This window comes from Hylaeus anthracinus, unplaced genomic scaffold (genome assembly GCF_026225885.1).
Source record: "Hylaeus anthracinus isolate JK02 unplaced genomic scaffold, UHH_iyHylAnth1.0_haploid 12002, whole genome shotgun sequence".
Taxonomy (NCBI): Eukaryota; Metazoa; Arthropoda; class Insecta; order Hymenoptera; family Colletidae; genus Hylaeus; species Hylaeus anthracinus.
This window is the reverse complement of record NW_026534349.1, coordinates 9873233-9888038: the sequence shown is the minus strand read 5'-3', so window position 1 is coordinate 9888038 and position 14806 is coordinate 9873233. Positions and strand designations below refer to the sequence as shown.

Below are 14806 nucleotides of genomic sequence, written 5' to 3'. Positions count from 1 at the left end.
GGATCGTTTGTAGCGCCGCCACTGACAATTTCAGGATCCACCAATTAGAGGACCTTTGATCTTCGGATCTATATTTTTGTCCGACGCGGGAATTCGAGGATTAATAGATCGCTTCCCGTGAACTTGGTCTACCGAATTCTCGCAACGCTCCTATTTTCGTTGGGCGAAACAGGAAGGCTGCTTTTGGAGTTAACGAGTAGGAGACTCACGGATTTCTTTAGGGTACCGTTTGCGCAGAAGGAGAATGAATCTGACAACGTCTGGCTTTCTTCGCAAGGCTGGTTTTAGGTTCTGATCCTGAATGAATCTCATGAATAAGCGATTTCTCCAGGATTAGCGAAGTAATGAAGTAACGTAGCAAGGTTAGGCCAATTTGTGAGAATTGCCAGGTTCGTTCTTCTCGCGGGCGGCGAGTAGGTCCCCGAAAGAAAACTCTCGTCAGCGGCAGAGGTTCGGACCCAGGGGTTGAGCTCGTTTCGCGGGGAACTGGTTCTAACGGAGTTTTATGCCGCGCGTTGGACCAGTTTTGCGGCCGTCAATGAAGTGCACTGTACAATGTCGCGAGTGCACTTCATCGGGCGCGGAAACGAGGGGGTCTGGTGCACGCGGTGCACATTGCCCAGCACGGAGAACCAGTCATTGGCCGATCGACCAATCGCGTCACGGACCAAAAGAAGACGACCGCCTGTCGGTCGTTTCGAATGGTTCGCCAGGAGTCGATTCGTGCGACGTCTCTCCTCTTTCACCCTCGTTTCCCTTCCTCGTCTTTTCTTATCGTGTATGCACCATACACGTGCACAAACGCATCCTCTGCACTCTGTCTCCACTGTTCCCCTCCCTCTATCATCCCTATCCCTCTTTCTTGTCTTTTTATCCGATCGTATCGCGGTTTCTCCCTCCTCAGCTCGCTGCTTCTTTGTCTCTCCTCCTCTCTTGTTCACCGCGCGGCCGGTCTTCTCTTTTCATTGGTCTCTCCTCATTGCAAAGTGCCGTAATATTCTCCTGCCGGAGTTATTTTCGTCGCGCTCACCCAACCAGCTCTCCCGAGGCGGCATTGCACGAGGTTGCTCTCTGCGCATTGTCTCGAGGCCCCTGCCGGAGTAACTGGATTTCCAGGCTAGCAAGGCGATCGCCGCCGATACCGTCGATCTTCTCTCCTTTGCCTTTGTCTCTTCCCACTTCGCCTTGCTCATCTTCCCTAGTCTCTTTCCCGTGGATCTTCATCCGCTGCGATGGAACGCGCCATCCTTAATCGGATGACGAGGACCACTTTCGGAGTGAAATCAAATACTGGTGGAATCTGATTCGGAAAATTGCTCTCGTTCGGTAAATGGTTAAGGTTCGATTCAAATCCCTCCATGTACTATGTTGACCCTTTGCGAGGTTTCGCAGATAACGCTCCAAAAGCTACAAGTTCGTCGCAGATACGTGTAGAATTGTAAGAAATAGCAAAGTAAATTTCTGAACACTCAATTAACTCTCAGGTCTTTGTTTACAACCGAGATTATCAACAGCATCCAACGCGACCAAGAATCGAGTTGGATCCTATTGCATCTCCCTGCGAAGCGAATTCGTAGATCGTCCATGTTCGAGTACCAGAAAAGATAATTAAAGCTTTGGCGCAATTCGGATCGACTCGGTCGGAATAGACGCGAGCTGTTCCGTGTTCATCGACGAAATGGTTTTCTGTAACGCAACGCTCGAGAACGGCTCGGTAAACCACAGTGCCGCTTTTAGACTCGTTAAATACATCTGCAGATCGTTAATCGGGACCTGAATGAAAGGAACATCATGATCAACCGAGACAACCGTAGTCGTAACCTCGCGCACAGTCAAGTGTGCCGCGGCTGAGTGTGCACGTGCGAGTGCCACTCGTTACTTAATGCTTACTTATGTCGGCGCATTACTCGTTAGTCATTACTCAACCACCCTTGCCGCTCAACACAGCAGCACTGTGATATTCCTCGGATCACGCGACCCACCGAAACGAAAATTAAAGACACCCGTCGAAACATCGAAAAGTTACCTCTTCAGGATACTTGCGGAATAGAAAGATAGATTTTCTGTAAATTGTCAATTACCCTATATTAAAGTTTAGCGTACAATTGAGTGGATAGAATCGAAATTTCAAACTGTCGTTCTGCTGCTTAATTTGTATTACTTGTAAGGTTACCTATTTTTATTTTATGTCTTCACGATGTTGTATCTCTATGATTGATATTCTTCATTATTTGTCATAATGTTAATTCATTGCTATTATAAACATTGAAAAAAATTTGCTAATGTTCTAGTCTCCCAATAAAGATTAATTAACGATTTAACATAATTTTAAAGCAGTGTCTCTACTTACCCCACTTCATAGTAACTACTCTGTGCAGTGGGGTACAAAGAAGTTTATTTAAAGAGGTTCCAACTAAAAATTAACTGAGAAGGTACATCAAGAAAATGTATATTTTCCTTCCTGAAGCATTATACGCGTGGACAAATGATACCTCTTTCTGCTCCATTTCCCTAGCGTTTCGCGTAATATCGCACGTCCGAAATTCGTGTCGTCAACTAAAAGGAAGCAAAGTACCGCGACGTCGAAATTGCGTCGAAGCGACACGTCCGCTCGCGGATTACATACCTACGCTACCACGAGCAGTGTAAACGAAACGTGTGAATATTAAGTGACTATAGTGTTGCATAACGCGCCACGACATCGTTTGATAATGATAAAATTCTATTTTTGCGCCGCGTTCGGCGCTCGTCAGTTTCGCTATCGATACGCTTCGATTCGCGTCGTTTTGTGCTATCCACGTAAATTCATCTCCAGCTAACAGCGTTGCTCTATCGATCCTTTTTTTTTTTTTAAGTAAGTGGAATGAACGATCAACCGATTATTAACATAAAGAGTGATACATTAAACGTATTGAACGTTTTTAATTGAAGGTCTGTCGACTGATTATAGCTTAGATCCCATTGTGCTTCAATACGTTTCCACAAAAATAATCAAAAGTAATACAAGTCATTTGGTTGTTATCGAATGAAGCTTTTTATCCACGATGGAAGGATACTTTGAACACGTGTGGTACGAGAGATGAATATCAGAGGACGGGATGACACTATACACATCTACGATATAATTATTACGTAATCTGTGGTATACTTCTCGCGATTGACAAATCCATGTGGATTAATACACAGCAAGAGGATGACGATGCGCACAGCGGGAAAAGTTGATGCTACGCATGTATGTATAGTTGATAGTCACGACGCCTACGGTAAAACTGTGTAATAATAGATGTTAACGTCGGCAAATACAACGGTACTCGATAAATCAACGAGATTTATTTTGAAAGGAACAAATAATAACCAAATCTCGATGTTTAATTTTAATGTAAAATAAGCGTTCAATTTTTAAAGACACTATCTTTCTCCCCGTTCCTAAACTCAATTTTACCATTTGTAAAATATTATTTCATTTGTTTGGCCAATCAGTAAAAAAAAAGTTGTGCACCACTGGCGTAGATCATCCTACGTCTCATTAATTTTCCCCGAACGGTCCAAGCACAGGTCAATCGTGCAATTTCAGTGCTCGCGCGAAGCATGTAGAGCTAATTACGGTCATTAAGTACGGGGAATACTTAGCTTGACTGATTAATTAGAAAGCAAGTTTTTATCCAGCTCTGTCAGATCGCGCGCGTCACATCGAAAAAGATTGGCCTGCCCGACGAATTGCTTTCTTTTGATTCCGATCGAGATACACCGCCTTTGAATTATCTATCCCACCCGGTTAATCGATCTCGCCGCGCTATTCGCCGCTTCTTTGCTCGTTTTGGCGAAGAAAATTCACTCCTGCGGCGTACCGTGCCCACGGATACGCATTAATCTCGCACGACACGTGACGGCCCAGCGAAAAATACACAAAGTTGCGTATTTCCCCGCGTAACAAATGCGACGCAATTACATTAAATTGCCCGCATTAATTGCCATTAGATGTATCGCGGAACATATGCGCACGCAGCGCCGCTATCGGTAGGTATCGGTAGCCACGGGACCGAAGCGTAGCGGTTTCCAACGAGATTTATTACCTCGGTGAGCAATTTACGCGCGTGTATCCTAAACTGAAATTATGCAAAACAGTCGTAGCGGCTTGGCGAGAGGCATTTTTATCGGCGTACCCATTATAAAAAGTCGGCTAGGCGCGCGCGTACACCCTGTCGGTTACGTTACGCGGCAAATATTATTCCACATTTTTGCGCTTAGTAGAGTCACTGCTTCGCGCACGACCGCAAACTCGCTCGTCGCTTTAATAAAGTTGTAAACAACCTTTTTAAGAAGTGCCACCCGCGACACACCCCACTTCGAACCTGCTCCGAATCACACCGCTATTTTTTGCTCGATTTTATTTGACTAGCAGCACTTCGTTAGTTAATTAAATCTACCATGTAACGAATCCTGAGTACGAAGGAGCACGTTTCTCATGCACTCGTCATCCGAAATTCTGAATCTAGTCGAAGAAGAAAACGAGTGAGAGTGAAAGAAGAATAAAAAAGAAAAGAGTCACCTATTATTCAAGCGAAATGTTACTCGGCTCTTTCTTTCTTTTTCAGAGATTCTTTGCACATGTAGTAAATACCAATTCGAAAAGAACGCGTCTGTTTAACGGGGAGCGCAAATGGGCGCACAAGTGAATCGGAGCTAACGACGAGGAGACGTAAAAGCGAAAGATACTGGTAATTTTCAAGGTCCGACTTCGTTTTACGCGGCTGTAATTTTATTAAGAAGATTCTTGTATTCCCGACACAGGAATGCATGTAGTGGCTGTCGCTGTGCTCGCAGAGGGGCCACCTGTTTGGGAGCTAACGATGTTGCTGCTTAGCAGTGGTATAGCGGTCAACAAAGGGGTTAAGCATCGACGTTCGAAATAATTAAGTTCATTAAACGTCTCTGCTGGTACGGTCATTCCACCGAGTCGCTTTTGAACGGCGCATGATGAAAAGCTATTGTTTGGTCGTCGGCTATGCCGAGCATCTCTCTCCTGGACAATATTTATCGTAACAACCTTTGCCCCGTAGCTCGGAACGATTTTTATTTTCTCGGATTACGAACGTTCGCGACTCGGACCGACGCGATCAAGAAATTTCATGACGACGTGCGATTCCTTCCGTCGGCGCAGAACACTATCCAGTGCTTCGTTTCGCGCGTGGCGTCGTTTTTTTATTTTTTCAATTTTACTCGTGCCTAATAAGAGCTCTCCGAACGAGAAAACCACGATGCATTTATCTACGAAGGGAGACGGTTGGTAATCGATCTATCATTCATTCTCCCCTACTTCGAGCAGGATCGCCCGGTGCAACCATAAATTAATGTTTTAATAAAATTGATTAAAGGAAAATCGAGAAGAAATTAATCTCACTTTTTTTATGTAGACTTTAATTCCCTTTGACGTTAATTAACACTAGCAAACGATCGGTTTTAAAATTTGATTCGACGCTATGCACTAAATCTCGTTTTCAAAAACTAAAGATCTAGTTACGTTATAAAAATTAAACAATTACTCCCGACGGAAGTGAAGGCTTAAGAATTCAGCGTAACATAATGCATGTGGTCAGCAAATGGAGGAAAAATGATAAACGTTCTTCTTGCCCGCGTGTGAAGTGCGCGATAAAAACCGTGACAAGGATCGTAAATTAACGATCGAAACGTTTATGTGAAAATAAACTGTGTCCACGTTATAAACTAGCGATATTGTACTACTTTCACATTCAAATTCAATGTAAAGAATTCATTACACGGAAATAAAAATGTTATATTTAGGAAATAGATAGTAGAAAGAGGGTTTCAATTGCTTTCTCGCATTTCTATCGACTCGTGCTGTTTGTGTTTTCGTTGACTCTTGTGCAATCGTTGCCAAAAATTGTACACAAACAGAGATAAAGCCTGGAACGAAATTCACCGATACACCGATAGTAAATGGAGAGTACTCCAACTCTGAACAATGTGTGTTTTACATATTCATTGTGTTACACATAACACGATCGTTTGCTGTTCGCACTCGGAAAATTGTTGCAATTTGATGCTTCGAAAACCAAACTTTACACTCTGTGTGTTTCTCACTCCGTGGAATACAAAAGCTGATTTCTTTATTGATTATTCTCAGAAATAGTATTTCAGGGGAAGGATAATAAATGATACATTCATTATGAGCGGATTACAAGTAGTATAAATATCCTTCTCGGAAAATAAAAAACTAAAAATACTCAGAGGTACAACAGTCTCCTGACGATGACTCAGCCAACAACAGGCGCAATGTTGCGGTATACTTTTTGCGAATTCGGGGAACTCGATCATTTTTCGAAATATCGATAACTAAAAGAGACGACGGGAAAGCGTGAAACTTTAATATCGAAATTTAATAACCAGAAGATTCATACTCGTCTACGAATCGCGACCCGACGGGCCGAAGATTCGACGCGGGAAAGCTTCGATGGAAATTTTCCTCTGCGCTTCTCTTATCTGCTCGTTAAGTAAACTGTTAATGGTTAGAGTACGGTGGACCCCGGCACGATACATACATCGGCCGTCGTCGCTCTAGTAATTTCTCGGGATACAAGACACGGTCGCGCGAGCTCGGCTCCGTTTGCTTTTATACGTCAGAGATTCGTGTATCAGAGCCAAGCGACGAAAATACGACGTCGCTTCGATACGCTGATTACCGGGGGCAAATAATACAGCAGACTCTTCTCGCGATTTGAGCAGTGTACCGTGAGTTCTTTTTTTTTTTTTTTCTTTTCTTTTCTTCACTCACGACTACCGTAAACACGATGCCTCTGACCGAACGAGAAAAAAAGGCGACGGTAGTGACATTGTCCGTCGTAGCGATACGACTGTTTCGCTACTTCAATTTCGCGATCGTGAGACGCAGAAGAGACGTCAACAACGCGCTTGGTTCCGTAAATACACGGTAGGATCGTCCGCACGGTCGCGCGTGACAAAGAAATTGAAGATTTCCATCACAAGGCGCGTGTCACGCGTCGAAAATTCGTCGCGGGAGCATCGCGAGTCGTCGTGTCGCCGCGATGCACTTTAATCGACTGGATTTACGGCTTTTCGTGTTCACTATCGTTCCGACGGTTGTTGTTCCGCGCGTGTACGTAAAAGAGATCGGATGGGCGCCCTTCTTATCGCCAAGAAATCGACCTTTCCGACCGGGGGGATACGCATCGTTTGGCGTGATCACGGCTCGGCCGTCGCTACCGACGCGTGTACATCGAGTGACAACCGAGAATTTTTGTCATAGGAATTTCCTCGGAGCAGTTGGCGTACGTCCAATCGTTCGATCTAGCGAACAGCCTGCTAGAAAACGTCCTCCTATTTGCTCGTGTGTACCGCACAACTATTCTCGCCGGTTCTCTCTCGGGAGAGAGCGAGCGGTGCGTCGACCGACGACGCTTGGGTCGACGGACAGAGAAAGAGAGTGGGTACGGAGGAAGAACACAGGAAAGCAAAGAAAGAAGGGAGGAGGAGGAGGAGGAGGAGGAGGAGGAGGAGAGGGGAGGGGGGGGCGTCTACACGGGGCGCACACGGTTCTCTGTTACCCGCGACTCGTGGCCGTGTCCAGCATGGTAATCCAATCCCTCGGATGGGGGGCTACCTCGTCATCCCTACGGGTCTCTGGTTGACTGATCGCGAAAAGCCGAGGAACTTCACTTAACAGCTACTTCCGTCCTCCTGGGGCACTGCTCGTTGGACAGAAAAATCACTCACTCGCACGATCGGCCGCGACTCCAAGTGTGCACGAGAGAACGCGGAAGGACGCCTTTACTGGCGCGAAGGCGACGCACTTCTATCCGCCAAGTTTTTCCGTCCTTTTTATTCCCCCCTAACCTCCGTACCCACGTACGTGCACTCGATGCGCGAGGAACGCACGCGGAACACAAATATTGGGAATCGTTCCCCGCGAACCACGACCGGACAACGACGAATCGCGGGTTCGGTTTACGAAGTATAAAACGCGCCACCGCGACAGCCGATCCCGATACCCACACGAACGACCGTACGCAAGCAGAGGCCGCAATATACTGAGCGAACACATGACATGACTCCGAGGGGGCCTAGTGTTCCTACGCGCCGAGCAGGTGGCGCCACCTGAGCGGCGCTCCGATCGAGATCGGCTACATACAAGGAACGAAGGAACGAAGGAACGTGCGAAACACGCTCGTCAACAGTTTTCTCTTCTATTGTGGAAATTACCAAGGAATCGGTGGGAATTACTGTAGAAATGGGAGCTACGTTTGTGCACGATGTGTGCCAAGAATTTCGTTACCTCTCTTCAACGCGAGACGATGAGATCCTGTAGTATTCCATGTCGGGAGACGAGCAGCGTTGGCGTGCGATGCAGTTCACTCGAAATCCAATCAACGTGAGTTCTTCCTTATTATTATATTGTAATTTGCACTAATTCGGCAACCACGCTTGTCACTGATAGTTTATAAGTATCCGTTGTCCGAATTCATGGATTGTCGTCGCGTTTCTACTCATTTTAAAGTACATGTTTCGCGAGTTCTATGACTATGGCGGGAATTTATGAAAAATGGCGGGTTTCATATGCGTTCCTATCGGGCGGTAACTGTGTTTCCTATACGTAGGTGGCACTACGGCTAGGCGGGAATCGTTGCCTTTTAGAATCAAAAGTTTTGAAATATTACGAATTAGCTAGTTTCGTTCTAGCATCTTGGTAATGAAATTTCTTGAATCGGACGTATGGAAATGTAATATTAATTATGTTGCATGAGTAAAATAGATGAAAGTCGAATTCTGCAAAGATAGATTTAAGATTAAATATTTAGAGAGGAATAAATATTTTGCATAAACGAATTAACGAATCTATGGATTTACAAAACATTTCGTAAAATTTTATAGAATTGGACATCGATAAAATTAATTATTCTTCATAAGAAATATACAGATAATTAATGCTATCATGCATTTTTTTTTTTTAAATATTTGGTTTAGTCCAACAGAATTACGTTACGAATGTTGGGATTTCGTTGCTTACGTCAAACGATGTGTCATTTACACGTGAATTGTTTGCAGATTCTCAATCAGTTGGATGTAATCTTGTTTACAAGACGATGTTAAGGGATCAAATTGTACATATTTACTTGGTTCTGACTCTTCCATCGCTAGTTATGCACAATAATTGTCGTTGATAGTAAAAATGTTTTATCAGCGTGGAATGCGTATCTGCTTGCCAATATCACCGCGTCAATAGAATCGCGAAAGGAATGCACACATTCTAGAAGAGATAATTAAATGTTGCGAACTAATTGACTCGGGAGACTTTGTTTAAGTCGCCGTTAGGTATCCAAGCGAGCGAAATTTCAGCGTGTCCCACGCGAGGAAGCTAGTCGCATTTAATGCTGGATGTAATAGGGCGGCAACACACGAATGCGAATGCCTTTGTTATGCGTGTTTCCCGCTTGATGCACGTGCTCCTTGTTGTGCGCGCGACAAAGCGAAACGTCACGTTTCAGGGAAAGTAGAGTCCGCAATGCGAGTTATCGGAGCAAAGAATGTTGGCTCTTCATTTAGACTCGTTTAGTTCTCTAAATTATACTTCTCAAATTTCTTAGTGAAAGGAATAGATAAATAATTAACAAATTTATGATTTATGAGACGAGCTTGAATATGATTTTTTGTTGTCTATATATAAACGGCTGCTGAATATGTTACTTAATAATTATTGACACGAGCATATGAATAAACGTCGCTAATAAATCGATACAATGTGACTATTCTCGTCATCTATATTTCGAATAAAATGTTGTCCACCTTTGGCACTAATTAGTTCATGCAGAGGTCCTTGGTTGAGAAATCAGTCTGCAGGAATGTCCGTGTATGAACGACCGTGTACCGACAAAATTTGATGCCCGGATTCATAATCATTCGTCATCATTCGTCATCCCCATTGTTTTCGTTTTTCCGACTCGAGCGGACGGCGGCTGGTCGAACTTCTTCCCATTATTCCCATTTGTCGTGGTCTTCGACTAGCCACGACAAAGAATTCGTTACCCGTGCCCCGCGTATCGATAGTTGGTGATCCGATTCGTACATTAAGCGAGGCATCGACGTATATCCGAAATGCAGAAATATCACTTTACCGCGCGTGTACTCAACCACAGTTAGCAACAGTGACGTAGCCGGCGGCGCACAGAAGCCGCGATTGGCTGCTAAAACAGCTGTTATCTTATCTTTTTGCCGCGAGTGTCAACACTAGCCGCTTGTCGTGTACAACGCAGCGTATACAATGTGTAACTTGTAGCCGTATCGCTGGCAAAATTCTTTCCTGCATCGTCTCTTTCGCGACGTTTCGCCAACTGTCTTCTTTCACTCCTCGCTCGACTATCTAGGGTTCGCACTAGGCTTCCTCTGCGAAGCGATCATACTCATCAATTTTGATATCACCTATTTATAGTGACATTCGAGTGTTCCGCTATTATGCTGGAACAATGCATTTCTGCATTTCCACGATAGCTTCATCTGCGACATACTTGAAATAAAGATAGAAGTCTTGATGATTTGTTGAGTGAATCTTCAGTTTTTTACAGGGTTGTTTTATCTTTAAATTTAGAAATATATTTCACCTCTTTTCAAGTTTAATATCGAGTACCTTTCGAGAATATCACCTTCGGCCATTTTGGTAATGTCTCTTGAAAGTTTATCGACGACATTTTCCTTTGATATCTTATCTAAAATAGCCTGTTGATGAAATCGTTCTGCTCATCGATGGGTATTACAACAAGTATTTCATTACAAGTATATTATAAAGAGGATCGTTTCGGTGTTTGCGTGTAGCTCTAGTGATGCGCACGATACGAGATAAATCTCGATCTCGTCCCGATCTCGTCTGGATTTCGAGATGCGATTCGAGATCGAGATCGAGATCATATATTCGAAATTGTTGGAAATTCGAGATCGATATGCATGTTTCGAGATCAAAATCGAGATCGTAGAAGTCTCGTACGCATCACTACATGCATCGGAATGTGCTCCTTTCACGTAGATCTAGTAAGGGGTTGAAGAATTTGGGATCTGGCTTTGTTACGGTACCATTATAATAAATTGTCTGATAAATAAATGGGTCGTACCGCTTTGAGGAAGATGTAGATGAAAAGCTCCTGTTTAATTCATAGAGCTACTATTTTAAAGCTCCAAACCACGGTACAAAGAGCCATTAAGAGGCTAGGAAAGGATTTTCTTATGCATCGACTGTTTTCAATCCTCTTAATAAGTCTCCGCGTCTCACTAATGGCAATCTCACACCAAGGCTCCCCCCAATACACCAGATCCAACTAATAGCAAAGAACCTCGCGCCTCTTAGAGAGGACCATCTCGCGCCACTGAAACAGGACCGTTTGGCGGCACTTGGAGAGTATTCATAGAACTTCGATTCTATTTTTCCATCATATTTGCGTCAAAGTCTGCGATACGTTTAAAAATATTTAACCTGTCGTTTCTCCTCTCGTTACCTCCGACCCCGGTCTACCTTGCGGAGTACTCGATAGTCCGAGCCGCGAATCGTGTCGATGGAAATCAGGTTAAATGACAACGAGACCGAGCGTCACGATCGAATGTGTCGAATCGCGACGAGTTTATTTTCAGCTCGGTCTAAGCTCGCGCATATCTTATGTAAAGTAACCGAGCGCGCGTGGACAACAGATCGGTCGCGTCGCAGGTGCGAGCGTTATGGCAAGACGCAAAGGAAAGAGACCCCACCTAGTGGGAAATTTTCACCTCGTAAGATTCCAGTATATCCCCCCTTGGAGCGTACGTTATCGCGATTGTTAAACTCTTTGCAACGGCGGACTCATTGTATGCCGACGATATGTAATTTTGCCCAGCGATCGGAGCCGCTCCTCTTCGTCCTAGGCAACGACGATGAGTCGCGGAGATTAGCATTCCCGTATCGAAATTTTTACCGCTCTAGACGTTATTGTTCTACGCGACGGATGAAGATAATTCCGCGTCTATAAATAGACAACGCGACCGGCGGAAGGAGTACCCAATAAAAGTACGCTAGAGACTCGTACGCGTTCGAGCGTGAAGTCGAAATAACACGGCGTTCGCCAACGCGATTATTATTAAAACGAATCTGGTTACGTTCCGAGCGCCCTGGAATTATTAGGAATTACCAAGAATGAGTATGCGTGAATTATGAAAAAAAAAAAAAAAAATACAACAGAACGAAAAAGCGCGCGGTGAAAGTGGAAGCTCGAAATCTTCTTGTTATTCCGTCTCGGTCGATCCTCGGATACACCGAGTCGTTAAAGTGTAATCGTATGCGTCACGTGTGTCTGCCACTGCCGCTAATGACGGATCATTTTGCAACATTGCTCCGACCGACGTTCAACAACATCGTTCTCAGGAGGCAGATACACCATTTGAAAATTGCGGCGCCGCTTGCAACCTGTATAAACAATCGGCCATTACGCACCGTTATACGATAATCGTGCTTGACGTCAAATATTAAATGATTTCGCTGCGTGAATCAGGCTGTTTAAATTGTCCGGCTTGATTGAATGATGGCCGCTCCTCTAAGTTGGCCGACAACCACTTCACCGTAAATAAGATGGTACCCCATTCTCTGTATAAGTCGCCTCGTTATACAGGGTGCTCGATTTCTACGTCGCCTTCTGTCTTTGACTCTGTTGGACTTCACGACCTTGGAAAGCTTTACACACCGTTCTCGAGTGTTTTATAGTATTGGGTACCGGAAATGATAACTCGTTTTTTTTTTTTTTTTTTTTTTTTACAAAACGTGGGTTTCGAAGGGATTGATTCGTGGTACGCGAGATTAATCGTTATAACCGCGGATATTTATGCATGCATGACGAGTATAAATATACAAAGATGCGCACAAGTGCATAAATACTTAGTTATTTGTTAATAATGGACAAATCAGTTATTCTACAAGAATGAAAAGTTACAGAGTTGTCCCAATTCGTTGTTCGCTGCTACTATTACGTATCAACATAGTAATATATAACATAATAAGATTTTAATATAACGTAATTAACATAAAACTAGCCTCTCCTGAAAGATGGTTATGTTTGCAAATATATAAACTATACAAAATGAAAAACGCCTCACAACAGTTAGAAGACAAACCGTATTTCAATTTACGTTTCTGTTTTCATCCGGGTATATAAAAACATGAACTTCAACATCCGCAGTTATAACGATATTTTCAGTTTTCGATATCTGGTAGACTGATATTATCATCGACACCCATGTTAATATCTCGTGACAATTTGCGAGCGTTTTACATGTCGCTCCTAACCCAGACCCAATATTATGCTTCCAAAGAGGTTTCGCGTTGTACAATTTTCACGTTCGACGCCGAGCGTTTTCTCCGCGGCTTAAATATCCGTTTGTTCTGCCGAGTTTGCAAAGGACTCCGAATAGTAAATTGCGCAATAAATTCAGAAGTCGTTCTCGTATTTGCACGACTCTTTCGCACTCGAGCGCGGAGCGTACCGCGCGCACCGCGATCACGTGCCACGGAGACGCACGTAACAAGACGTGCAAATTAAAGTAACGAAGAGTTTAGTTATCTGCCCGAGCCACTAACGGTTTTAGTTATAGTTTTCGCGATCGTGACTCCAGAACACTACCGCTGTCAATTATAAATAAACGTAACAGTACCGGAGTATTCGAAAAGGAAAGGAATGCCGATGGACGATGCAAATAGCCACGCTCCCTGTTCCAACGCCGCTCGACGGAACTTTCTAACGCCAATTCGGGATGTAAATCGAAGCGAACTTGAAACTTTGATCTTGTTCCGTTCGAAAACAGCGGCGTTGCGCGTATCGCGTACGCCTGGGACGTCCCTGGAACGCTGCAACTGGACTTTCGTCGCTGCAATCGGTACCGTCGGTCGGATCGCCGAGCTTTCGTTCGATGAAAACTTACAGACTCGACTTTCTACGCTCGTACGGTGAATTTTTCATCGTGCGTCCCCGGGTTATTTCCGTACAGTTCAGACGGTCGACTTTGATCGATTTTTTCCAATTTCTCACGAGAATCGCGCTACAGCGGCGATCAAGCGTGCGTGGCTGATAAAACGAAGAATAGACGCAAAGGCGCGATGCGTGCAATCGCCGTCTTTCCCTGCTCGTGTTCAATTAATTTCTTGAATGCCGAGAATTTAATGGGTCTCGGTGCGTTATCGCCGCCGTTCCATCACGCATCGCGCTCGTGTGTGCTAGGAGCGTGGCTCGGTGCCATTGCACTTTCGTGCGTGAACGAGATCCGTCAATACTCGAGACATTATCTTGCAAATTATCCGTTTTCGCTGGTGGTTTAGCTGAAATTCAACAGTTTTCATAGACGTTTCGCCGAAAACAATCTTGACCGATCTTCCTACGTCAACGATGTAAATACACGTCGATTATGAATTCCACAATTTCTGTTTACCGACGTGTACACATAGATGACGTACAAGTTCACTCGAAATTGTTTTCGGGGATTTCCAAGATACCCATCGCTCGTATTACGTCATCCGTGTTTGGCAAAATATTTTCATCGTTCTGTTGTTCGTCGAATGAAACCACCGTGGTAGATTAATGACATCCTTTATTTCAAGTTGGACAGTAAATTTACACATCGTCGATGCACGATAGATAGATCGTTTAAGTAGGTGAGATACACGTATCGTCGAGAGAAAAATTTTGTAAGTACATATCAAGCTTCAAATCGTTAGTGTTCATATATTACTCTATAAATAATCGGCTTAAGTGCTGCGTGCCGGCACTAGATA

The 14806-nt window shown here is 44.2% G+C and overlaps 2 protein-coding genes across 7 annotated transcripts in view; one reads left to right on the top strand and one right to left on the bottom strand.

The window, feature by feature from the left end:
• LOC128892091 (receptor-type guanylate cyclase Gyc76C-like) overlaps positions 1–8047 on the bottom strand; it is a 72215-nt gene extending 64168 nt beyond the window's left edge. Inside the window, exon 1 of one of the 2 annotated variants that reach the window (XM_054152194.1) lies at positions 7584–8047. The gene's annotated coding sequence lies outside the window, so the exon portion shown is untranslated. The remainder of the gene's footprint in view (positions 1–7583) is intronic. The other variant, XM_054152195.1, reaches the window with a different exon arrangement.
• The window catches only part of LOC128892137 (uncharacterized), a 258224-nt gene continuing 245537 nt past the window's right edge, over positions 2120–14806 (top strand). For 2 of the 5 annotated variants that reach the window (XR_008461012.1, XM_054152285.1), the window contains exon 1: positions 2120–3232. Coding sequence is in view for 2 of the 5 variants with exons in the window: in XM_054152285.1 (XP_054008260.1) it covers positions 3222–3232 (11 nt within the window). In the remaining 3 variants the exon portion in view is untranslated. Of the gene's footprint in view, positions 3233–4595; positions 4719–4791; positions 5250–8245; positions 8408–14806 lie in introns of those variants that run through there. The other 3 variants (XR_008461008.1, XM_054152284.1, XR_008461010.1) reach the window with 2 other exon arrangements.